The 27211-nt window shown below is 47.9% G+C and overlaps 1 protein-coding gene across 1 annotated transcript in view; it reads right to left on the reverse strand.

The window, feature by feature from the left end:
* The window catches only part of Dpp6 (dipeptidyl peptidase like 6), a 652844-nt gene that overhangs the window by 15593 nt on the left and 610040 nt on the right, over positions 1 to 27211 (reverse strand). The window contains exons 17-18 of the mRNA XM_035448706.1: positions 12476 to 12523; positions 2764 to 2862 (exon numbers count right to left, since the gene is read on the reverse strand). Of these exons, the coding sequence (XP_035304597.1) occupies positions 2764 to 2862; positions 12476 to 12523 (147 nt within the window). The remainder of the gene's footprint in view (positions 1 to 2763; positions 2863 to 12475; positions 12524 to 27211) is intronic.

Genomic DNA, 27211 nt, shown 5'->3' on the forward strand with positions numbered 1-27211 from the left:
GAGAGAGTGAGGTGAAGGGCATGCTGAAGGCAGAGGTGAGGGAGGAAGAGCCTGAGGTGAAGGGCATGCTGAAGGCAGAGGTGAGGGAGGAAGAGCCTGAGGTGAAGGGCATGCTGAAGGCAGAGGTGAGGGGCACTCTCAGCCTTGACAAGTGGCTTTGCAGGTTCATACCTGACAGGTCTGACTATCTATCTGCTAGAGCCTCAAGGACAGGGCCCTAGAGAAGGAGTGGTATAGCTGTGCTGTTCTTGTGGTCACCAAGGTCACTGGGTTTGGTTGTTGGGAGATGGTGGGGTGGGAGGGGTGGGGAGTAACAATCAAACCTCAGGAAATTACCCCACTGCAGCTTCTTTGCTCAGCCTACCTCCAGAACAAGCTGGCTGCCCCAGCAGGGATTTGTTTATTGAGGGTAACTACAGCCCAGATTACCAAGGCCCAGCAATTAAATGGGAATTAGTGGCTTTCTAGTGCAATGACTGCAGACGCACCCCAGCCCTGGCAGCCTGCTCCGAAGCAGCCTTTCATTACTGACTCAACCTGACTGTTAATGGCTTGCAAATTGGATCCGAGGCTCAGGGACTGGCAGAGAGGCAGGCATTGCAGGATATCACAAAGATACCCACAAAACATGGTGTGGGGATGGACCTTCAGGAGGTAGCTGCCTGTCTGAGGAACACATGGAGGAAGCCTTTCTGAGTGGCACTTACTTTCCCAGAAGCCTTATCTGGCAGCAGAAATAAAAAACAAAACTGAGAGCAGGTCTTAGGAAGGGGATCAACATTATTCAGACTTTTTGCTCCAAAGGATAGCTTCCCCATGCCAGGTCTCAGTGGACCTGGTGGTTCCTGGTACCCTCTCCTGCCACAGTGCTGCGGTGGCCTGGGAGTGAGCCCTATTGATGCTCCTACAGGCCCTTTGTGGCTTTCCTAAGGGAAGGTGATGATGTCAGTTTCCAGAGTTTGGAGATGAAATGACAGCTGTAGGCAGATGTAAGCGATGAGGAGGAGGGGGCTTTTGGAGCTGCAAGGGAGAGGAGTCCTTTCAGGGAGGTAAGTCACATTGGAACACAGCCACAAAAGCCTGGAGCAAGGACATGTTGCAGCAGGTCAGAGTGGCACATTAGGGACAATGTACAGAGCATAGATGCAGTTCTTGGCCAGAGTAGACCATCCCAGTCTCAGGCATAGGCTTTAAAATTCCTCTCCCTCCTCGCTTCCTTTCTTTTCTTGTCCCCTTCTCAGAGATTTGACAAGAGGAAGCCTCTGGATTGGGGTGGGGTGGAGGAACTAGACTCATGGCCCAGACTGTTTCCATGTGTCCCTGACTCCAGAGCTGGATGGAGCACTCTGCTGGACACCAGGGACAACACCAGCACTTCTGGACGTAGTGTGACCTCACATGACATGATGGGGGACCTGGGGTGTTTTGGTGAGTGGTCTGGGGAGGACCACAAGGGTTGGTGAGCTGCTGGTTGCATCATGTCATACTTGGGGGCCTATGGGAGGGGGGTCCACAGTGGCCTCCCTGAAGCATGGTAATTCTTGCCTAAGCTGTGCGGTGGATGATGCTCTGGTGTCTGTGTTAACCCAAAGCCCACAGAAGGGACGGTTTACAACCCATGACCCAGTGCAGGCAGCCTTCCCACACAGCTTGGCCCAATCTCTGTTCTTTGAACACCCATGTCATTTGCTTTCTGTTGTAAATGAGTTGCCCCACTGAGTGGTCCTACTGTGTCACTTGGGGTCCTTGCTTCTTACTGCTGGGAGTGAACAGGCTGCAGGTGTCTGCTCCTCCGGGCTGTGGAGTACATGCGTGTATGCTAACAGTTCAGTAACACTGGCTCCACTGACAATCAGAACAGATGCAGCCCTCCTAGAGATGGGTCTACTTCCAGATGCCTGCAAGGCATATAGCTCCACGCTCCTTCAGTGAGTCTTGAATGCCTCCCCTAAGCCTGGCCACCCCCTCCTCTCTAGCCAGAGCTGGCAGCAGTGACTGTGGATCAGGTAGAATCCTCCCAGGAATTGAGGCCTGACCACGACTGCAGAGACACTGCCAAGAGGGATCTGAATAAAGGACTCAGGGCACCTTTGAGCTTTGGGGGTCTAAGTAACAGCTAAGTAAACAGTGCTGTGCCCAGTTGCAAGAGAACGTTGAAAGGAGAGGAAAGGAGATGAGGCTCACAGCCATTGGACACTGGGCCTTTCTAGGGTTAAGGACAATGGACAGCTATGATTTCAGGGTTAGCAAGGTTGTGCTGGGAGCCACACACGTGGAGAGATGAGGTTTTGATAACTGCCCCACTGATTCCAGCAAACAAGCTAGTGCTCACAGCCCAGCACCAAGGCAGCGGCTGGAGTGTGAAAGAAAAGGTGTAGGAGAGCAGTGTCAAGAATGCCTCAGGCAGTGACAATGACACCCTTGGATGCATTTCTCCACTGTCAAGGATGCCTTTCACCAGCTCACAGCCAGCATCTAGAGGCAGGACACCGAGCAAGGAAGATGGCATGATGTAGAAGACAGAAGGTGTTCTCCCAGATACAGTGACCTGAGGAGAGGTTCCGTACTGACTCCCTAGGAGAGAAATCAACTGCTCTGCCTGTGTTTTTTTTCTGCCAACAGATCATCTTGAGGCTTTGCATAGTGAGCTGGGGGTAGAATGGTGGCCAAGTAGGGAGGCACCTAGGTGGGGAGGCACCTAGGTGGGGTTGGAGCCTCCAATGTATTCTGTTGGCCTTTCAAAGGGCGTAAAGTGGTACTTACTGTAATCTTCTATCTCGATTTTCCGGTACTCAATCTTAGGCATCTGCCGATCATTGATGGCCTTCTGCACATGCTCATTTGCTTCCAAGTCAAAAATTTCTGGAAAAGTCAAAGTGAAGACACATTGGATCCTGGGACCTATGTGGGCCGGAGGTTGTCAGCGTCCTACACTGCTTCACAGGACCATCCCTGTAGGTTGTTTGCCGCTGTACAGAGTGACATGAGCTATCAGATAGCTCATTCAAGACCCATGATCCTAGCCTCCAATCAAGAGCTCTCTGTGCTCCATTGTCACACCTCCTTCTCCAAACACTCTGTTCTCCCTGACATTTGTCATTGGTATGACCCAGTCTACATCCGATGGGTTCAGGGAAAGCCATACTAGTTATCTGTGGGGAAAAATAGCCACCATGACCAGGAGACGACAGCAGAGAAGCCACTGGACTGCTTTATCAGCCACCCCACCCCCAGATTTCTTACTTTAACCTATAAGTTATCTGGTCTTTTGAGACTTGGAGCTGTCAATCATAGTCACAGATAGCAAAGTCCCATAAACAATGTTTTGCAATGTGAGGGCCTGGCCTCCCTCATGTAGGTGGTCTGCTTAGGGTGTCTGTACTGTGGCTTATCTGCATGGCTCTTCATTCTCAGGTTGCAATGCACAAATACCCTGTCAGAAGCTCTTTCAGCTGGAAGGGAGGAAGCCAGTTTTGCTCACCTGCTGAAATGGCCATGCAACCCTATTTCACCATCTCATATGTATTAAACACACACAGGACTTCACTTTCTTTCTTTAAGGTTGCATGTAGGGTTGGCTTTTTGCTCAATGTAAAAGGGAACTCTGTCTTCAAGGGACTCTGCCTTTAACTTGTCCAGTTTCTCGGAAGGTTTGGATTGGGAAATGTTTTAAAGCCATGGTTCTATGGAGAACCTCAGGGTCTCAGGGTCTCTCATGACCCATGTACAACAACACTGCCCCACAGGCATGGTTCTAATGGCATCAGCGGTTAACTCACAGCTGCTGTGGTCAGTTTTTTTTTTTTTTGTGGGGGCACAGAATTGTGTGACTCCAGGTTTGTCACCATTCACAGAAGCAGGGATGGTGCCCTCCTGGAGGGGAGGTGTGTGGGAGAATTCCTATGCCTGTGATGAGCTGATAAGCTGCCGAAAATGACTGGCAAGCTACCAGCCACACATGGCCATTCAGCTCGGACTCTCACCTTAGACAGTCAGTAGCCAATCCTGAGTTTCTGCTTGAGGCTCTCCCCCTGTTCCCAGTGTGGCCTTTTGCTACCCCTCCAAGACTGTCACAAATGAAACAGGATTGAGAGAGCCTCCAGTGGTCTCAGGAAGCCTAAGGCTCTGTGAGGTCTCAGAGTTCAGGCTGCCTGAGGAAACAGGACTGACTGCTAATCATTCCCTGCTCTGTGTGTGATGCCAACAATGAAATGAAAAGCAAGCATTCAGTAAATTAATTGTAGAGTGTTGGGTGCTTGAAAGACGCAGGGAAGTTACTATTCAATGAGTGCTAGGATTCTAGCCCCATTCACTGACAGTCCCAGACCAAGCTTAGTGTAAGAATCAGGGCACAGACCTTAAGATGCTATCTCAAGCTTCAGCACACAGAAGTCCCTATAACCCTCGTGCTGGCTGGTTTTATGGCCACTTGACACAAGCTAAGGTCATCTGGGACTAGGAAACCTCAGTTGAGAGGATGCCTTCATAATATTGGTCTGTAGGCAAGACTTTCTTGATTGATCATTGATGTGGGAGGGCCCAGCTTAAGATGGGTGGTGTCACCCCTGGGCTGGCAGTCCTGGGTTCTATGGGGTATAGGCTGAGCACTCCATAAGGAGCAAGCCAGTATGGAGCGCTTCTCCATGGCCTCTGTTTCAGTTCCTGTCCTGGGTTCCCTGGATGAGCTCTATGATGAAATAAACCCTTTCCTCTCCAAGTTGCTTTTGGTCATGGTGTTTCATCACAGCTCTAACTAAGACAACTGGGAAGACACTTCCATTGTCACCCCTCTTCCTGAATGTGTGATTGACTTAGGTGTGGCATGGGGAAGAGACCTGGGCGTGTGAACAGGGGTTGGCTGCAAACATGGGAGTGCATGGATATGGGTACAATCAGCGAAGGCCCAGCCAAGATGGGTATGATAATCCCACTCAGCTTCTTCCACCAGGGACCCGTGGAAGTGGTAAGTGCCAGGACCAATTCAGAGCCTCCCATAATTGGCCCAACTCTCCTTATGTATAATTTGTATGAACCGGCTCAAATTTGACCCCTAGAATCTTACACACTGTTCTGGAGGAGAAGTTCAAACTCAGATCACAAGAGTGAGCAGCTGCCCACCCAGCTCTGTTCTCCCAGAGTGAATACAGACACAGCCAATCACCCATGCCCGGCCCTGGCAGTTCTGGCCTTGTGTGGGGCGTAGCAAGTTCTAATCACTCACTGACTGTTCAGGCTGCCTTTGAATAGCTCCCTCCTCTCTATTGAAATCCTACCTTCTGCAGAAGAGCACCAAAGCAACAGACTATTAAATTTAGTTAAATATTAGATTTCTCATTTAATGATTGCCCACACAGCCGGGTTTATCAGCAGAGAACTGGCGGTCTCACAAGGGAGTTGAGTTAAGCTAGTTTATTTGTTTCCCTAATTGCATTCAAAGAGGGCAGGAGCTCAGAGGAGAAATAAGAAAAGATCGGTGCATTCCCGGAGGACTCTGCCTTTGACTTCAGGGCAGCAGGGACCTCCAGGCTGCAGCACACACATGGCCACTCCTTAATTAAATGTGAGCCCCTCTAATATTTGGTGGAATTAGCTATTATCAGATCTGGACACAGTGAGCCCACAGAGACAAACGTCTGCTTAGGAAGCCACTCCCAGAGCTGTGTGGCCTGGCGGGCTGTTCCCACATGGCCCTGGGGCTTGGAGCAATCACCACTATGCAGAGTCATTGGAAAACTGGTGACCAGAATGCAATGGAAAGCACAGGCAAATGGTCTAGAGGGGAAGGGGCTTCCTGGCCCTTGGCTTTGGGGTTTCTTCTCTGCAGGCTCTGACTCTCTAGGCTGTTGTAGACAGATGTGCACACTGCATTTCCAGCAGCTCCATGCTGCATGGGCTTCTGATGGTCAGGCAGTCCCATCCCCCTCCTCCCGCCCCTGGCCTTTTTCATTGCTTCCCCATGCATCGTTCTTCTCTGTGCTTGTTCTTTGTGGCAGAGGCCACCCATCAACCCCAGGCTACATCTCTCAGCTAACTCAAAGAGCAGACCCAGAAGTACAAGGATTTTTCAACTTGCTCACCTCAACTGGACCTCTTACTTTAAGCCCTCTGTTTCCTTGCTACCGTCAGCTTGACAGCTCATGACACAGAGTGACTGCTCTTTGGGCCATGTCTCTCATTGACTCCCTGGGTAGATGCTGAGCATCTTGAAGGCAGCGTTCAGCTAAATGACCTTATCTCCAGTCACTCCAGCATCGTGCTGGACATCATGATGAAGGCTGTGGCGTATGTTCAACATCCAGGGGCACTATACTCATGGCGGGTGGTGCTGGGATTGGCACACTGGTCAGCTGCTGGTGCTTTGGAGCCCCCTGAGAGGTGCTTGCAGGAAGAGAGGTCTCTGGGTCTCCCTTGGTTATCTCTATCGACACCTGAGGGTGTGGACACTAGGCATCTGGCTTATGCTCCACTTGGCATTTATTATGTGCCAGCTTGCCTATCCAGGATTCTATAATGAGACATCAAAGCTGGCATTGACCCTTCCCTGAAGGTTGCTGTGTGACCCTCTGGATCCAGAAGACTTTTCACAATCAACAGAAGGTTTTGTGGAATTGGTTCCTAGGCCTCTGCCTTATGCGTTTGGTTTGTGCCCATGTCCTTTCCATCAAGGCCTCACACACAAGTGAAACAGACCTTTGAGTGCCTTATCTGTTCCTGGACCTCCTGCCAGCAGGTGGACTCCACATCGAGGACTTGGGACCACTAGGTCAGGGTTGACCTAGACAATTCCTGGTGATGGGCAAGGACTCTGGCAACACAGAAGGTTTGTGACCCTTTGACATCAGCAAAACTGCCAAGAGATCTGACTAAACTTGAAATAAATACACCTCTAACTGTTAACCTTGTACGTAGATAGGTTGCCATTTTTTTGGCATACAACATGGAAGGAGTTTTTAAAAGGTGGAGGTTGCTGGAGAGATGGCTCAGAGGTTAAGATCACTGGCTGTTCTCCCAGGGGACTCAACTCAATTCTCAGCATCCACAAGTGACTCTCAAGTGTAACTACAGTTTCAGAGGATCCAATGCCCTATTCTGGCCTCTGAAGGCACACGGCATCCAAGTGAGGCACAGATAGATATGCAGGGAAAAAAAAACACCCTCACACAGAAAACAAAATTAAAACAAATAATGGAGTTACTAGAATTCTTCTCCTCCACCTACTCCAAAACTTTTGGAACACCTTCAAAAACAAAGGGCCCAGTTACCACAGAAGCAGGAGAAGGCAAACAGTGTTTCTCACAGATGTATTTAAGGATTAGAGAGACGTGCCCATTCATACACCACAGCTGTGGCCCTGGGAGAGCTCACTCCCGTTATACTAATGGTGGCATCGGAGTGTAGCTGCTTTGTGTGGACCTGTGACAATTCATTATGGCTTTATGGACACAGCAACTGTAAAAAAAAAAACATTTAAATGATTTCATGTCTGTACAACATTGGCACAGAATTCTAGGGGAGAGGGGGATGTCAGTATCAGTTTAAAGAGTGAAAAGAAGGATGCAAAATTCTGACTATTGAAGAAGAAATGTTTTAAAACTGTTAGAAGGGATGAGGTTGGGGATGAATTTGGATCCCATAGGATCATGTCATGACTCTTTGCCCAAATGAAAACATCTTTAGTGCAGCTTTTCTTGTTCTTTTCTGTCAGGGCTGTGTGCATGCTAGCTAGGCAAGTGCTCGCCCACTGAGGCATACCCCAGCCCTATTTAGCGCTTTCTCCAGGAAAAGCTCTCAGATAACTTTCTAATGCATTATTTGTGGACTGTTGACTCAGTTTACATTTAAATGGGCGTGTGTCTAGGCAAGTAACCTTGGCTGGCCTGGAACTCACTATGTAGACCAGGCTTGCTCTAAAGTCATAGAGATCCACCTGCCTCCTGGGCTGGGATTAAAAGCGTGCATCATTACACATGGCTGATTTTTCTTTTTTCCACCTACCAAATTGCTCCTGAAATATCTGAAACCTGTAGTTATTTGATACAAATTTGCTTTGTGTGCTGTAAGAGCTGGGGATAAATTGGGCACCGGGACACAGAACTGGCACAGTCCCTCTCTGTGCATTGTGCACACGCCCTGTCACCAGAACCATTCTCCATGGCTGTGGCTGGGCAGGCTGTCACCAAGGCCTGGCTATACTTCCTGAGAGAAGAATCCCACCTTGCAGCCACAGCCTGGAAGTCTCTGGCACTGTCTTGGGACAGATGCCACAACAGATGAGTGTCCATTTGGCTTGTCACTTCTGTGCCAAAGGAGATCTGCTGCAGGCTATTCTCTTGTTATGCTGGGCAGGAGAGGAGCCAGGCTTTTGAGGGCCAAGGGCTATAAACAAACAAACAAACAAACAAACAAAAAACCAAAACAAAACTGCAAGACCCTGATTAGCATGGGCCTCTTGTCCCTGAACTTTGGGGGAAGGTGCCTCTGTTTAGTTGTTTAGAGACAGGGTCCTATGTACCCGAGGTTGGCCTCAACTTGCTATGTATCTCAAAATGACCTTAAACTTCTGATCTTCCTGCCTCTACCCCCCTGAGTGCTAGGATTTCAAGTGTAATCCCATGTCCAGTCTATCTGCTGCTGGGGAGGCAAACACAACTGAGCTACATCCCCAGCTCACAAGGTGGCTCTTGAGTCCCCTTCTTATCTCTGTTCCCCTCCCTCCCCTCCTTTTCTTTGCCAGGGAGAAAAGAACCCTCATTAGCTGTGTTCTGTGCTCCTCTGCCCTTTTATTCTCCATCTGCAGTGACCTTGTGCCCTCTCAACCCATCAGGCCTTCCTACCTCTATTGCTCATTGATATCAGATGTCTCCTCGGAGGGGAGTCTGACAGGCCACCTCAGGTCCTGCGGGGCAACAGTCTAGCTCTGTAGCACTGCACAGAGGCCCTTCATAACTGCGTACATTCTTGAGTGTTTTGTGCCTGGTGGGTGATACTCAGTAGTGGGTAGGAAGGGTGGGGATGGCCCACAGTATGCTCAGAGGGACAGAGAGATGATTGTCCAGTGGGCTTCACACAACTGCCAACTGGGTTGGTTCTTATGTATACAAAATACACTAACAGGGCTGGGAGTGTAGTTCAGTGGTAGAGCATTTTCTGAGCATGTACATCAAACAAATATAACAACGAATACCCCCCAAACCACCAACCAACCTCCAAACAGACTGCATAGAATGTGGGGAAGGAGAGAAACCTGTCTTCTGTGTGATGGATGTGTGGAGCCCAGGAAGCCTGAGTGGACCCCTGAGTTCTTGAACTGGCTTTCAGGATACACAGGTGGGCAGGATGGGGGCGTCCACAGATACAGCCCATGTGACGTCACCAGTGCACTCATTTTCTCCCAGAGGAAGGACAGCTGCCTGTGAACCGTCTGTGATCCCAGCACTCTCCCATGTGGGGCCGAGCCAACATCTGCCTTCCACTCCCATCTACGTGAACGCCAGAACCAGCAGCCAGCAGATGTGGCTCCTAGCAGATGTGGCTCTGCTGGTATCCTCCCGTCTCTGAGTGGTGAGATGCCTCAGGCACACGAGGAGCCTTTGGTGCCCATGATAATGACATTCTTAAGGAAACAGCTTCTAAATAATTCAGAGTCACATCTGTCAACACCCCACAGGCTTGGTTTGGAGATATGATTTCCTAAAGTGGGGAGAGTCAAGTATCCCCAGGGGCAGGGAGGCTGGGGATGAGGATAAGAGAGAGGACCAAGGTCTCTGTATCAGTAATTCCAACTTTCCCATCAAGGCTGTGCTAAAACAGAATGACAAGCCTCACCGTCATCCAGCCATAGCCCTCCTGATGGCCCAGCTCCCTTACCATGCTTGTAACCAACACAGGCCGCTCTAGGCAAGGTGTCCTACAGTTTTCTTAGAACCTCCTGTTCTTGAACTCAGTGACTTGCACACTTGCCCTCTGAATGCACTGGACTGCAATTTCCCCAGAGAAGCCCAGGGACCACTCAGGTGTGTTCCCAATAAGGAGGAGCCCAGGGGCTATGCGCACGCTGACCTAGCAGTAGAAGGTGCAAGAGCCTCTGATTCAGGGTTCCCTCAGCAAATTGCCAGCAGAGAGACTGGAACAGGGGCCCAGAGGCTACTGTTTCCTTGGCAACCAAGGCTGGAGCTCCTGGGTCCAGGCAGCTGAGCAGTCAGTGGCTGTGGAATGCTGGACAAACACATGGAGAGCTTCATATTTCCTATTCTTTCAGATTTTACAGTCTTTGAATATTCCATGGTTTGTCTGGGCATGAGACTCAAGTTTGAACTAGACTGCTTTCTGTTTCATGGACACGGTAACCCCTTGGCCTGAAGGCAATTTCAGATGATATAATATAACTGCATCTAAACTGCGACTGCGCCCATCACATGTCGAGATGTTTAGATTCAAGAAGTTCTAGATTTTGGAGTGTTTGTCAGGTGGTGGTGATGCACGCCTTTAATCCCAGCACTCGGGAAAGCAGAGGCAGGAGGATCTCTGTGAGTTTGAGCCCCGCCTGGTCTACAGCACAAGTGTTTGGATTTTGGATTTTCAGGTTGGGGATTTTCAGCCTTTAAAGGAAAAAAACACTCTGAGGAGCCACCTTTTTTGACTGGAATTGCAACCTACCACTTGGACAATTCATCCAAGGTCCATGCCTCCATTCTCCTAACCTGTGATGAGAAGTCCACAAATGCATACAGTATTCTAGATGGACCTGGCCCTACATGGGCCATAACACATGCTGAGAAGCTGCTGGCTTCAGGGGCCCTGCCTGGAAGACAGCAGTCTGAATGGGTAAGAGGATGAGCACAGAGCATCTGGTTGCTAAGTGACACTCTGTGGCCTTCTGCAGGTACCCACTGCAGGCTGGTGAGGTAGTGGGCTTCAGGCTAGGCTGCTGCTCTGCATCTTTACCGTGCTCCTGGAACTTCTTCAGGGGCTTATTAATTTTAAGTCTCTCTCTTTCTCTCTCTGTATGTTCACCCGCAAGTATGGGCATGAGCATATCATGGCACATGCGTGGGGGTCAGAGGACATCTTTTAGTGGTACAGGTCCTCACCGTCCACTATGTTTGAGACAGGATCTTTTTTGTTCTCTCTTCAGGTTTTTTTTTTTTTTTTTTTTTTTTTTTTTGAGACAGTGTTTCTCTGTGTGTATCCCTGGCTGTCTTGGAACTCACTCTGTAGACCAGGCTGGCCTGGAACTCACAGAGATCTGCCTGTCTCTTCCTCCTGAGTGCTGGGATTAAAGGCGTGCGCCACTGCCACCACCACCTTGTGCTCCAGGGTTTTTTTTAATCATGGGAGAAAGTGACTGATTTGAAACCTACCTGGATCCTAAGACTGGCCCATGATGCATCAGCTTTGCTGCCTGCCTGAGGCATACATCCATGGTGTGCAGCTGTGCAGACTGTTCGCCTGGCACAGAGACTGCCAAGAACTTGTGACCATGGCATGGACAAGGTACTATCACCCAGACTAGCAGCCCAGGGGTGGGAGGTATGTGTGGCCTCACCCAGAAGTTACTAGTTTGACAGATAAGAGATAAGCACAGGGCATTACATTCAAGGCTGTCATTTCAAGTGGTGTTATGCTGGACTGTGGCATGTTGTAGCAGGCTTGAAGTCACCGAGAGAGAGTCACTTGCTCCCACAGATACCTGGAGGCCAGACACAGTGCTGGCCCTGACACTTGACCAGGGTTTGCAGCTCAGCTTTCCCTTCCAGGCAGACCTGGCCTGCTCCTCTCAGAGTGGACACTCTCAGGAGCTGCAGAAGGCAGCAGACTGGCATTGGAGAGTCAGAGCTTTGGGATCCTGCTCAGACAATTCTTTGTAAGCCATTTGCATTCTCTGTGTTGGAGACAGACACCCCACAGACTAAGTTCAGACTATAAACTTTTCATCTGTGAGCCACGTGAGCTCACTAGAGCATTTGCTGTGGCTTGCTTGCTGCTATATTAACTTTTCACAGCTGAGCCATTTTTCTAGTTCAGGGGTCTTAATCACCCTGTTGCATAGATTCCCTGTGTTATGGATATGACCATCTGACCTGTAGGCAGATAAACCTCTCAGTGCCCATGGAACCTTAGAGAAGACAAGGGTTAAGTCATTTATGGACTGCTGTTCAAATCCAGCTAGTCTTGGGGCTACACCCAGAAGATTTCAACTATGACCTGGGTTATCTGGGGAATGGGCACCCAATCTCAGCACTCACAGGCTGTTGTGGACCATAGACATTTTCAGGGACATCATGGACCCTCAACTGGGTCACACTGGTCCTCATGACTATTTTATTTATCACCAGTAGTGGTTGCTAGAGGAGCCCATGGGACCTCAGGGCCTAACCATCCCTAGGCCCTGGAGTTGGGGGTGGGGTTGGATTATCTCATGAACCTTGGCTTCTACTCCCCAGTGTCAGAAAGATTTCAGAGGAGCAGCACTTACTTCTCTTATCCGTGGTGTTATGCACGGTCACAGTGGGTACACCAGGGCCTGGATCCGGAGAGCAGAGAGACCGCAAGAGAAAAAATAAGGTCATTAGTTTAGAACAAAAGAAGAAAATAAGCTTTGCTTATGACACATGGACTGTCTGGGTCTAAAGGATAATGCAACCAGAAGAGACATGGCTCTCTAATATCACAGCCAGGTTCATTACCAGCATCCCTCTTCAGGGTACACTTGGGTATTGGACAAGTGGGTTCACAATAATGAGGTCCTGAGTTTGGATCCCTAGAGCCCACACGAAGGGCCAGTGGGCTTGGCATCCCCCCTGCCGATTCCAGCCTCAGAAGGCAGATATAGAGGATCCCCAGAACAGGCTGAGTAGTGAGATGAGCAGTACTGGCATGTCTGCCTCAATGAACATGGAGGAAAAGCAATGGATGATTCCTGACGTGAACCTCAAGCCTCTACATGCATGTACACACACAAGAGTGTGTGCGTCCACACTCACACACACACACACACATGCGAGTATGCAAACATACATGAAAATGGAAAATGAAAGACAATTGATGTTATGATGGTGCCCTCTTGGAGGGTATCCAACCTGTGCTTTGCTTATTAGCTTCTGAAGGAAGCCCTGGCTAATCTGCTTTTTCTGTGTGCTCTGCAAGTCTTTGAACAAGACAGACAGGTGCTCGATTCCAACAGCTACCACCCGTCACTCCTGTACAGGTTTCCAGATCACCACATGGCACAAATTGCCACTTTACAAAGTACTGAATTTGGATTAAGGCCCTGTAGCCCCATTTTCACTACTGAGCCACAGGGCCAGGATGCATTCCTGGACTCTGCATATATTACTCAAGCCTCAAGCTTGAAAAAAAAAATGGTCACCAGAATCCTGGAAGGAAGCCACCATAGTCTGCAGTCTGTGACTTCCTGTGATGCTTTTGCAAACTCCCCAGTGTGTGGGGAATGGTTTTTGAATATGTGAATCTGTTCACTGAGCACCTTCAATGGGAAGCTTCCCAGCTTCAGGCTGTTTGGCCTCAGGAGTTAGGAGGAAGCTCCCAGGACAGTAAGTAGCCCCTGCTCAGCCACCCACGGGTTCACTGCTACCTTCAGCAATAGCAGGGCCAGGAAGAAGGCTTTCTCAATTATTTTCGTTTGATGGATGCATGTTTACCTTCTAAGCTGGGGACCTTTCCCAACACCGGCTTGCCTCTATTGCTCTCTGCAAGCTTGGGTCTGCCAGCTGTGCCTGCTGCAGGGTCTGAGGGAGGCTGAGATGTCACCCCCCCAACCCCCAGCCACTTTGCTCCTCCTGACTCCAGATATCAGCATGGATTGTCTTTCCATTCTCTGATGGAAAGCCTTTCACTGCCTAGTCTGAAAGAGCACCTATCCATGACCATAGGGCTGGTCACTTACTCGCCTTCTCTTACAGGACACCATGGCAAAGACTGTGAGGTTAGGACCTTGGACATTACAGGCATGCTGGTTCTTGTTCCTTAGGACACAGCATTAGGACACAGCTCCATGATGGGCAAGAGCTTGTTCATCCAGTGCTGCCATTTTCAGCATCAAGACACATCCTAAGAGTGATGCCGAAAGAGTGAGATGGACACTCAGGAGATGCCACCCTGTGGGCTGGGGTGGGGACTGAGCAGCGATAAAAGGAGAAAGAGCAAGCTTGAGGTGAGTGGACAGAGAGGGATGTAGGATAGCATTGCCAGGGTGCCTGGGGACTGGGGGGGTGTCTTGGATGTGTGTGTGTGTGTGTGTGTGTGTGTGTGTGTGTTTGTGTGAACAATGACACAGAATGCATATATAGGAAGAGCAATGCTGGGGCTTTGCATCTGCAGAGTGACTGTCAGACTTCCTGCATACTTCTAGGGTCCATGTGACAAATGGCTAAGTTGAGGACCAGTAAAGATCTGGAGAGTGGACTGCCTGGTTCAGGTCCAAGGAGAATGCTCTGTGTTGATAGGCGAGTGAGGCAGGCTCAGCCAGAGTGTTCTGGGGTGTGCTGCTGGCTAGAGTCACAGACTGAGGTCACAGCAGAGCAGAGACTGGCTTCCCCGGGACTGACACAGACACACTTAGTGTACACAGTGAAGGTCCAGCTAGCTATGCCCCTTGCTTATCCATCCAGAGACAGGCTGGTTAGGAAAGAAAATGGAGGCTGCTTGGTTACCTGTATATTTCTGAGAAGCAATGGCAACTTTTTTCACTATAAACATATCCCTGTTGTTTGCCTAAAACTCACACATGCGTAGGCAGCCAGTACTTTTCTTTGCTGACTCCAGTACTCTTTACCTACAGGGGAGAAGCAATGGAACATCTGTCTGTGCACCCCGATGGGCAGGTAAGCACTGACCTCGGGGTTAAACTAAGTGCCCCTGTTCTGCCATCCCTTCCCCTGGGAGCCCGTGCAGAGAGCAAAGCAGCCGTTGAGAGATAAGGAGCCTACAGCTATTTGCTGTGCACATTTTGCTGTGAGAAAATCTGCAAACAGAGCATGCCCCATGCTCTTATTAATAATGTAAACAATTATTATTTATTCAGTGCCTTCTATGTAAAAGGCATCCTGGTAACTCTCTCCTATGAATAATTTCAAGTCAATCTCCAGAGCGCTTCTGCAGAGACACTTCAAACAGTTTACAGACAAGAAAACAGTGACAGAGCAAGCTTTAAGTCTTTTGTCGCAGTCACAGAGCTTGGATGAGGTTTCATGTTCTAGTACGGTGACTTAATACATGTCTCGAAACAAAAATTCAAATAGTAAAGAAAGGGACTAAGTGACAGCTAAAGGACCCACTTCATCCTCTCCTCCAGAAATGAACCTAAACCCTTCTAGAACATCCTAGTATGTGTCTGTACATATGTAGTCACATTTATATATAAGCAGTTTAAAAACTTTTATTATAAAAAGTTGCAAATAAAAAAAATCATATGCAAAATTACCAGACCCAAAGTTTGTACAACTCAATGAACTTCTATACCATTAGAACAGCCATTTGACACAGAGCTGTGTGGCTTCACATTGGATTTTACACATTCACTATTGAATATATTTTATGCAATTATCCGACACCAAACATGAAAATTCCATGACAGCTAGAACTAGAGCAGCTTTATATTTTCTTTCATAACTATGTTGTAAAATACTAAAATATTTTAAAAGAATATATATATATATATGTATATATATATATATATATATATATATATATATAGAGAGAGAGAGAGAGAGAGAGAGCTAGGTCTCACTATGTAATCCTGGTTGTCCTGGAACTAACTTTGTAGACCAGGCTGGTCTTGATTTAACAAAGGTCTTCCTGCCTCTGGCTTCTGAGTGCTGGGATTAAATGTATTCACCACAACACCAGTCTTATTATATATATATATTTTAAGGTTATTTTTATGTGTATATATGTGCATGTACACCTTTGCCCCAAGTCCTCTGGAACTGGAAATTACAGACAATTGTGAGCTACCATGTGGGTTCTGGGAATCGAACCTGGGTTCTGTGGAAGAGCAGCCAATGCTCTTAACAGCAGAGCCATTGCTCTAGCCATTATTATTATTATTATTATTGTTATTATTATTAGTTTTTTGATACAGGATTTCTCTAGGTAGTCCTGACTATCACAGAGATCCTCCTCCTGCCTCTGTCTCCTAAGTGCTGGTTATTAAAGGCATGTGTCACCAAGTCCAGTTCTGTTTTTTACTGTTTTTACTTATGAGTAGGTATGTGCGTCTGCATTTGTGATGGCATTGACATATCAGGAGGACATTCTGCAGGGCCAGACACAGAAAGATGAGCACACTTCCCGAGATGCTTAGGAGGGGGTAGAATGTTGGTGACCAGGGCTTTGGGAGGCTGGGAGGAAATGCTGGACAAAGGATACAAAATTTCCCCTGGACAGACACGAGAAATAAATTCAGGTGGCCTTCATACCACTGTGACTGTGGTTGTTAGAAATGTGTTGACACTTTGCTCAGCCTAGACACAGGGGAGAGAGCCTTGGTCCTGCCTCAACATGGTGATGGGACAGACTTTGTTGACTCCCCGTGGGAGGCCTCACCCTCTGTGAGAAGTAAGAGGCAGTGTGGTGCGGGGAAGGTGGGGAGAATGGGAGAGGAGGAGGGACAGGGAACTGGGATTAGTCTATAGAAAGAAACGATCTGCGTCTCTGAAAACCAATAGGAAAAATGTGCCTTCGGCAGCGTTATATAGCACACCTCAAGGTCACACGCCTTGTACGGTCTTCATGTCTGCTCTCGGTCCCACTTTAATTGCACAGTTGCTAATTTAATGCCAACTTGGAAGTTAGTGCTTTGTCCCATGGCTGTTGGCATTTCTCTTGTGTTCTTCACGAGTGCTGCCAGCACAGGAGGGCGCAAACACACTCGCTGAGCTGCAACTTTCAAAAGTGAAACTATTTCTACCCCACCCAGACAGAAAGACACATACTACCCCACCCGGACAGAAAGACACATACCACCCCACCCAGACAGAAAGACACATACCACCCCACCCGGACAGAAAGACACATACTATCCCACCCGGACAGAAAGACACATACACTGAGCCCCCACTGACCCCGGGAACAATTCTATGTCCCTTCCCACTCCCTACCCCATATAATGCCCACTGAACAAATGAGGGATTAATGAATGGCAAGTGCCAACTTGGCCATGACTAGAAATTAGGCTGATGAAAGGTCTCTTGAGACTATGGCTTTCTCACTAACTGCCACCAGTCACTGTCTTCATTCACAGGTCTGAGACCTATGTTATAGTTGGGCCATATTATGACTCTAACATAACAAACTTAGACTGGCCAAGTATACTACAAGTCAAACTATACTAAAGAATACACTGAACAAGTTTATAGACCACCCAAAGGACCCTTCTATGTTCACAGATTATAATATTATTTCCCCCAACCCATGCAGAGTCCTGACCCATGTTCATCATGCTTTATTGCTCCAACAATACTGGTGGGAACATCTCTGGAGGGAGGGCTCTCTGTGGATTGTGGTTTTAGCCCATAGTTCATGGTTTCATTGTTTCTCAGTCATGCTCAGGTCTCAGTGGGGAGTGTGTGGTGGAGTAGATTGACTCACCTCATGGTAGATGAAAGACAGAGAGAGAGAGAGAGAGAGAGAGAGAGAGAGAGAGAGAGAGAGAGAGAGAGAGAAAGAGGAGGAGAGGCAGGGGAATAGAGAGGCCAGGGACAAGGCCTACCATTCAAGGTACCCCTCCAATGACCTTCTTCCTCCAAGCAGATGCTCCCTCCAAAGAGTTCATCCAGCTGTGAACCCATTGCTGAGGCCAGAGCCCCCATTGTCCAATCACCTCTCAGAAGCTCACCAGCAGGCAGCTAAACTTTTTAACACATGAGCCTTTTTGAGGGTTCTACTCATCTAAGCCATAACATGACCCAGAGTGGGCAGGTGCCCTAACTCTGTGGCCACCTATGGCCCTAGTGGCATTGTATTCCCTGCAGAAGATCAGTGAGTTTCACTCTCTGCTGCCCATGAATTATGGCAATACCAGTTGGCTTCTAGATTTCTGTTGTGAGTTTGGCACATTGATGTTTCTTTTACTGTGATAAAAGCATCATGACCAAGGCCATGATGGAAGACAGACTTTATTTGGGCTAATGGTTCCAGATGGATGACCATTCATCATGGTGGAGAAGCGTGTCCACAAGTGTCAGGCATGGTGGCAGGAGCAGAGAGCTGAGCACTCGTATCATAAGCCGCAAGCAGGAAGTAGAGTATGCACACTGCAAGTAGGAGAGTGCAGTGAGCTCCCAAAGCCTGGCCAGTGACATGATGCACTTCTTCCAGCAAGGCTGTGCCTTCCGAACCTCCTCCCAAAGCCCCACCTACCGGGGACCATGTGTTCATATGCCTGAGACCATGGGGGGCATTTCTCATTTAAATCACCACATTAGGTTTCTGAAAATTGATGGATAACTTAGGAAAACATCCAGATCAAAAGGAATTTCTCCTAAGATAAAAAGACCAAGTAGAAGAATCTTAAATTGACCCTTTGACCAGATCTGTGTTATTGTTTCCCAAAGATTTCCCTAAGAGATGAAGGAACATGTTTAAAACATGGGACCTTGCATAAGATTCTGGGGGAGTCTCTATCACACTCCAAGCCCATCTCACACAATTAGAGTGTTATTACTAGTGTGGCATGCAAGGGGATGCTCCCATAGGCTTGTTTCCCAGCTGGTGGCTCTATCTGGGCCATCAATGAAGCCTTTCTGACAGAAGTGGGGCATCAGAGGTTGGTCTTTGAAGGCTAAGCCTACCCTGGCTTTTAGCCACTCTCTGTTTCTTCGTTGGTCACCATGTGAACATGTTTCCTCTGCCACACACTGCCTTTTGGGCTGTGCTGGGCTGAATGCCTCTGAAACTGTGAGTCAAGACAAATCTTTTCCCTTAAGTGGCTCTGGTCAGGCATTTCGGTGACAGTAAGGCAAAAGCAGTGAGCACAGGCATTTGTTGCTAAAGTTTTAAGTTCTTTACTTTCCCTCTTTGTTTCACTGGGACACCTTGTTCCAAACTCACTTAGTCTTCATTAAGATCAGCTTTACACAAAGGAAGGCTTTTGCCATTTTGTCACACTGCCAGTTCATGGGCTGGCTGGAAGTTGCTTATGCCAGTTCCTGTGCCTAAAACCTGACTAATCTTTCTTTACATTTAAAGACAGCCAGAATTCTGACCAGTGAGTGTGGTCACCAGAAGTTCATGGTGCAGAGAACCACACATTGGCAGCAGAGAGAAGTCAGGAGACCTGGGGCGAGCTTTGCCTCCATGCTAGATGTTTTGATCTGCAGACAGTTCCCATCTGGGTTTCTACTGCAGGAGCAGTAACAGCTTTGGGAGAAGTCAGAGCATCCAATGATTTGCTTTGTAGCAGGTTCCATGCTGTTTGCTCTGGGAATATCTGCTCAGCTTCACAAACCTCTAGGTAGCAGGCCTATCTGGCTGAAGGCTAACAGTTCCGTAGTGGGGATCTCCTTTGAAGTAAGAACTGGCAACAGCAATGGGGAAGCGGTGGAGATGGCAGCGGAGAAGGCTCAGAGTTTGGGGAGATGGCTCAGCAGCTACAGTGCTCCCTGGCATCCATGTAGACATCAGGGCAGGAGGGGCAGACCACCTGTAATCCCAGCACTCAGGAGGCAGAGACAGGGGATCCTGAAGTAAGCTGGCTAACTGGCTAAATGAGTTGAATCATCAGTCTTTTGTCCAAGAGAGAGACTCTGCTCCAATATACAAGGTGGAGAGTGAACGGAGGAGCACATTTGATGTCAAAAGTGGGCCTCTGTTTATATTACACAGAGTGCATGTACAGTTCCTCAGTCATGCACACACATCCCATTCAAACCCCACACACATACATACACACCCCACACACCATCCACACCCTAACACACATACACATATGTCATTCACACAGATACATTTACACAAAAGTAAAGAAGAAAAAGGAGGCTCAACTCTCAGCGAAAGTGGAAGGCAGGGGAAGACGGAAGCAGATGGGGAAGCAGGACTTCGCCCTGTTCTTCCTTAGCCCATCCTTTGTCTGAGGGTGTGTGAAAACATACAATTGTATTCCATTACAACTGCCTCTGCCAGTGAGGCCAGATCTTTACTATTTGGTTCTATATGTATACACTTTCATGCACGCATTCCTAAACTCATGTGAGCAAGCATGTATGAACACACATGTGCAGGAATGAGCATGTATCTAGGGTTCCTTCAGCCCTGTTCCAACATTTTTGAAGTCTTCCGTAACTCAGCCTGCCTTCCAGCCAGTGCACCTTGGAGCACTACACAGTGGGGCAGAGAGATGGCTCAGAGGTTCAGAGCACTGGCTTAAGTGGACCCTGCTTCAATCCTAGGACCCACATGGTGGCTTCCAACCATTTATAACTCCAGCTTCAGGGGATCTGACTCCCTCCTCTGGCCTCTGAGGGCATTGCACACACATTCACCTTCATGTGGGCAGAATATGTAAAATAAAATTTTTATTTATATACATAAAGTAAAAATAAATCTTTCAAAAATGAGGAACACAAATGTCCAAACAAACACAAGAACTGTCTTCACCAATATCAGGAGATGAATTGTATTTGCTAAGCATTATTTATGAAGAGAAGAAAACAAAAAAAAAAATGATCTTTCAAAACCTTTAGTTAGTGACAGGACTTACTTTAGTGAAAGTCAAATGTCTGACTTCCAAATTGTTATTTCTCCTGAAAGGGGAAATATGCAGAAGGACTTCTGACCAGCACACAATGGTAGATTATAGTGACTGGAGGACAAAGTGTCACACGTTTGGATTCCATTTAAAGCGAAATTCAGAGTGATGTTACTGCCTTCCAGCTCCATTTGGTCTAGAGCATGAGTTTGCACCTGTCTGGCAGGATGGAGAGGTGACAATCTCAGATGAAAAATGAAGGGGCCAAGAAGGACACAGGGCTGTAAGGGAAAAGCCATCAGAATAAAAACAGCCATAGAGACAGAATTCATCTTCCTGGCTCACGCTCACTCTGGTCTGCATCCTGGGAAGATGCTCTGACATGTAATTCCCACCGCTGCCCACCTCCTAGTATGTAAACAATAGAGACTCCTACATCCCAGGCGACCCCATGCGTGCTGTGGCGTTGATGAATGCTTTCAAAGATCAGCTGCACACAGGCGAGGGAGGCAGGTTCTGGCCGGTGGAGATAATTGGCAAGGGCCCTGCTGCGCCCAGACTCCAGATCTCTTTATTTACCAGCTCATGAATCATGTATGACTGGTGCAGAATGTGTATACACCCAGGTGATACGATCATCCTAACACACAGGGAATGAGCAGGCTACCCGAACGACAGCAGATAATTAAAATATTTGTTCCTAAGTCAGTATTTCCCAGTCAACACTACAGAAGGGTTTTGCTGCTGTCTGATTTTGAAGCCTTGTTATCGGTGACATCAAACCTGGGATTTAGTTCCACCCCCACCCCCTACCAGATCCCTTCTGCCTGTGCCCCATGGCGTTTAGTTTTGCTTCAATCCAATTTTCTGTCCAGGGAACTTGAAAGTGATTCTGTTTTTTGCAGGCAAGTCTGAGCAGCACTGCTCAGTGAGGGATGAGGAGGCTATGAATGACGCTCATGAATGACGAAGAGGCTATACCAAGTTGACTTGTTCTCATCACATGTGGCCACTTGTGGCAGAAATTATGTGTGACTCTTGGGCACATGACAAGCATTAGAAGAAGAGAAAGTTCCCCAATGACTGAAACAATAATGATCACTTTTTTAAAAAGGAGGAGCCTTGGCAGACTCCTGGATTTCAACCCCTTCCTCCAGGAGTCTGCTTTACAAAAGCTCCCAGACCTATCAGTCACCAACACTTAAGCCATAGCACCATCATGTCACCCTGGTGAACATTTAAACTCAAATTAGTTTATTGTTTACTGAGAAAGGGTCATATGTAGCCCAGGCTGGCCTTGAACTCACTACATAGCCAAGGATGACTTTGGACTGTTCATCTTCCTTCCTGCCTCCAACTCCTACATGCTGGGATTTCAGGTGTGCACCCTCTGGCCAGCACCCAGTGATATATTTAGGGATTACACAGAATTCTGTGATGGCAGGAACTTAGTTTTTAGCTTTGTGAAATGAGGCAAACCTACAAGGAAAGTGGTTCAGTGCACACACACTGTCTGATTTGTCCTCTAAAGTACCGGGCATGGAATCTAGACCAGGGACTCTAGCCCCTTCAACAGGCTCTTCCTGACTGTTGAACAGCAATAGGTTCCTGACAGGACCTTCTCAAAGGTCCTGGTACCATCCTGACCGTAGAACAGCAATAGCTTGTATCTGGCCTGCCACATTGTGGTTCTAGTTCAGTGATGATTTCAATGAAAACCACTGTATCTTAATGTGATTCCCAACGATATATTTATGTCTTGTGCCATCGGTCATTATTGGAACTTGGCAACCTCATATGCCATTGTCGTCATTGTCATCATCATCAAGATAGGGTCTCCCTGTATCCCAGACTGATCTTAAATTTACAGCCTCCCAGGTAATGGGATTACAGGTGTGAACCCACAAAGCCTACTTCAATTTATAAACTTTGTACTTCACATGTGGAAACTCCACAGTATATCACCAATTGATAGTGTCTGGTTAAATGAATGAGCAGTGATGCATTGGTCGTGTGGCCCCCCAGGAAATGATGCTCATGGCCGAGTTGTGAGGCTCTTCGCTAGCTTCACAACTTCCTGTCACATGCCTAGATGCTACGTAAGATTCTGTCTGTCTTTGGTAACGACAGGGCTATGGCAGGATGCACATGTGACCCTGCCAATCATCAAGCGTGCTCAAGGAGGAGGGGCTTGCATTCTGCGGGGGCCCACAGAAGTGCCTCTGTTCCATCTTTGCTTAAGGTCAGAGAGATCAAGCCTATAATGCTCCCTCAAGCTTAAACCCACAGTATGTTTGGCCTAAGGTGTGGCTATTGTGTGTCTTGCCCTGACAACAGGGTGGTGGGTTTAGCAGGTTTCTAAAACCTTCCCTCCTTGAGGGAATGTGAGCTCAGCTTCCTGAGAGGACAGTGCTCATTTGGATGAGTCAGTTATGACAGGCGAGACACTCAGGCTGCAATCCAGTGTGGGTGACCAGTGAGTTCTTTATACTCTCCAATCTGATCAGTCCTTGACTCAGAACAGGTGGCTTCAGCAGGCCCATGGAGGCTGGTCACGTCCTACACCTCAGTCCCATGGACCTCCACGGGTATTGTTTCTGAAGTTTTCTGCCCATCTTCTTCCTCACGTTCACTGTGCTTTTCTGTTGGATAAACTTAGGTCCTCACCTCACAGCGTGTCTCTGGAACCCTGTCTGGGTTACCTGCTGAGTGTCCCAATGGCAGTGGCAGGAACACATTTGGTTGCAGGGAATGTGATTCCTTGGCTCCCAGAATCTCTTGCACTTGACAGATATGACTTAAGATCCCAAATCATACGCTTCTTCTTCCAGCCTCTAAGGGAATTGATAAGCAAATTATGGGACTAGGGGTGTAGTTGGCAGAGTACTTTCCCAGTATACATGGGTTCTATTCCCAGCACTAAAGAAATGGAGGATGGTAGTATATAGCCAGGATTTCAAGGTCATCCCTAAGGTCAGTCTGAGATACACAAGATGCAGTCTCTGAAAAACTAAATCCCAAACCAAAAGAACAAGTCATATCACCCAGGCATGTCCCTTTTGACATTATGACATGATGCTGACAACTACAAAATCCACATCCACAAACCACACACTGGCTACAAAAATATTAGGAATAGAATTTTTCATAATGTTTTGGGTGAGTTTCTGGTTTTGTGTGGAGCCACCCATATCTTCCCTTGGGTGCCTGTAGGGCTGCAGGTGGAACACGCTTGGAATGAAGGCAGCCAGCACCCATTCTCGTTCTCCCTCATGCTACTTCTCTCTTTTACTTGTTGAAAGTCTTTCATCCCCACGGTCACAACCTCTTACCTGCTGTCTTTCTCATGCCTAAGGACTTCCACAGTTGCAACCATAGCCCCCCTTTGATTAAGACTCCGGCTGTTTCCATAGCTCATAGATAGTGTCTACATCTACGTGTGAGACCTGAGGTCATCTCAACCCTGACCTGGGGCCATGGCCCCCAGCCACATGGCTCTCTCTTCTAGTTAGGTTGCAAGTTTCCATCTTTGTACCTCCTTTCCCCACCAGAAACTACCTCCCCTCTTCTCTTGTGGAATCTCTACAGTGCCCTCAATATTTGCTTCAAACTCCTCTGCAAGATTCTGACTGTGCCTCCTTCTCTCGTGGCCATAGCAACAATGACAATACTGACATGTACTGACCCTGTTATGCCATGTGCTCTTGTGTGTCCTGTGTGCCACTCACTGTTCTGGTCTTTTGCATGCAGCTTCTCGTTTATTCCTTAAAGGGATCCCACAAAGTGGGAATTACATCTGTTTCATATTCATACCTTGTGAATAAATGGAGGTGCAGAATTACAGGGGCCATGGTGACTTTTATACCCAAGCCGCTGGGACACTCTGTCTGATGCCAGCAGAGCTCTTTGACTCCGTACTTCATCAAAGAGTAACAGGAGACCTCAGGGTTCACCCTCAGCTGCACTTCCTAGCTCAGTAAGTTTACATGCATGCAAACATACACACACACACACACACATGCAAACCACATGTGCACATGAAACAAACAAAATCAACGGAAACCTCACCAAGACTAAGGAGAAAGGAGTAAGAAATGAGTTTTCTCTGGTTTTATAAATGTAGAACAAGGATATGAGTGTGCACACCTGTGCATCAGAGTGAGTGTGTAGGCTTGCCCTTGTGTGTCTGCATGTGTGCAAGCTGTGTACTGATTCTGACCTAGGTCTTGCTCCTTAAATTCATCCTCCAGTTTTTTCTACAATTAAAATCTCCACTTCCCAATTTCCTCTCCATTTTGATCGCATCAGTGAGAGATTAGGAATGATTTAAGCAAAACCAACAGTATCTAGCACCAGTGAAGGGTTGTACACCAGAGGAAATGGCAGAGTGGTCGGAACACACAGTGACAACTGTAATTAATTTCCTCTTGCTTTAATAACCGTGTTGCTAAAGTGTGACAGAACAGATGTTCTTTGAAACACCAGCCCCTCCATAGCACACTATAGTTGTCTGGAGGTTCAGCTCCCCACGAGGGCTGAAGGTGGGCGGGGCAGGCTTGTGTGGATCAGGAGTCAGCCAAAGGCAGCATCATCCCCACCCACCAGGGGCTCCTCTCTGTCAGGGAAACCAAAGAAGAGGCACCAGGCCAGAGGTGGTTCTGGGAGTGGCACCAAGAAATTGGGCACAACATGCTTTGTGGGTCAGAAAAGAACTAAAGGTTCATGAGCCTCAGGAGAAACCTTCTAGAAGGTCACTGTGTGCCTGAGGGTATCATTACACTGCCCTCTGGTGGGATGCCAACATCCTCACAGTTGTGGAAATTGTGCCTACCTCCAGCTGCACTGGTAGGCACATGGATGACAGGTACAAAGGCATTTCCAGCTGTAAGATGGACCACTGACTTTAGAGAGATCATAAGATCAGTTCTGGTATCAGAATTGTTGAAACAGGAGAGCCAGCATCTAAGCAAGGAGACAGCACTTGGTTCCTTCCTCATAGGCCATAGTTATAAGTCTCCTTGCAGCACTTGACTTTCAGGGATTGGTGAGGCAGAGAGGGTGGGAGCTGATTCTGAGGGCCAGTGACAGCCCTCAGGGTCAGCCTCGTCAGCAGAGCCAGGGATGTGATTTTAGAGATGCTGTAGCCTTACAGCAAGTTTCTTCTGACCTCAAGTCAGAGTGGCATTTCAGATGGCTGGGGAGAGCCTGGAGGGGCATGCACACAGCGTGGAGTCCAAGGTCACAGCATCTGCACAACTGTACTCCTGTGACCCATGGGAATCTTCTGGTGGTGGCCAGCACTCCCTGCCTTGCATATACCTCCCTCCCAACCCGCTGTTGTCACAGGGCACCTCTGCTCATAGCATGGCATGTCTCAGAGGTGCGGGGGTGGGGGCCAGGGGGGCAGGCAAGGGTCTGTCTGCCCAGGTTAATGCTTCCCTGGCCTTTCCTCATCTCATTTTTTCTTTGTTTTGAAACCATGCTGGTGATCTAACAGAGAACTGTGTATCTGTTTATTCCCATGGTCCTTGGCATCCTGTTCTGCCCAGTGTAGTCCTTCCTAGACCAGGTTTTCCATATCCAGTTCTGCTGACCATGGAGACCACCCATCCACACAGAAAATAAGAATTCCGTGTCCACACAAATCTTGTCCATCAGAAACTTTGGTCTGAGGGCTGGAGAGGTGGCTCAGTAGTTAAGAGCCCTTGCTGTTCATCCAGAAGACCTGGGTTCAATTCCCTGCACCCATATGATGGCTTATAAATGTCTGTGACTCCAGTTCCTTGGGATCAGACGCCCTCTTCTGGCCTCTGAGGGCACCAGGCATGCATGTGGTATACATATGTACATGCAAACAAACATTCACACACACACACACACACACACACACACACACACACACACACAAATAAAAATAAATATTTTAAAACAGAAACTTTGGTCATTTTAGTCTGAAATGGAGCAGTCATTATTAACTGATGGTTAAGTTGACTCATGTCAGTCACCAAATAAACACGGAGCCTCCCTTACTGCAGGCAATATGTCAGAGTGACCCAAGAGCTACCTCTGGGATACTGAGTTGTGACAGAGACAATAGCATCATCAATATATTAGTATCAACACCACCAGCAACCTTTTCACGAGCACACCATCAAACAGTCAGCAACATGATAGCAGCAGCCATATTACTGTCATTGTCATCACAATCACCACCACCACCACCAGTAGCATAGGTTTTTCTCTGACTTTCAGATCATCAACAACAATTTGATCGAAGGAACAACAAGATGGCTTAGCTGGTTAAGGCACCTGCTGCCAGGCCTGACAACACAAGGTCATTTCCTGGAAGTCATTTGGTAGAAGGGAAGAACCTGTCCTGCAGATTGCCCTGCATATTCACACACCCCACTCCTCCAACACAAAATAAATACATCAAAATAGAATTTAAAAATTAAAAACTAAACTCCACCTCAACCTTACAAAGTTAGTGCCATTAAACTACAG

This window comes from Cricetulus griseus, chromosome 8 (genome assembly GCF_003668045.3).
Source record: "Cricetulus griseus strain 17A/GY chromosome 8, alternate assembly CriGri-PICRH-1.0, whole genome shotgun sequence".
Classification (NCBI taxonomy): domain Eukaryota; kingdom Metazoa; phylum Chordata; class Mammalia; order Rodentia; family Cricetidae; genus Cricetulus; species Cricetulus griseus.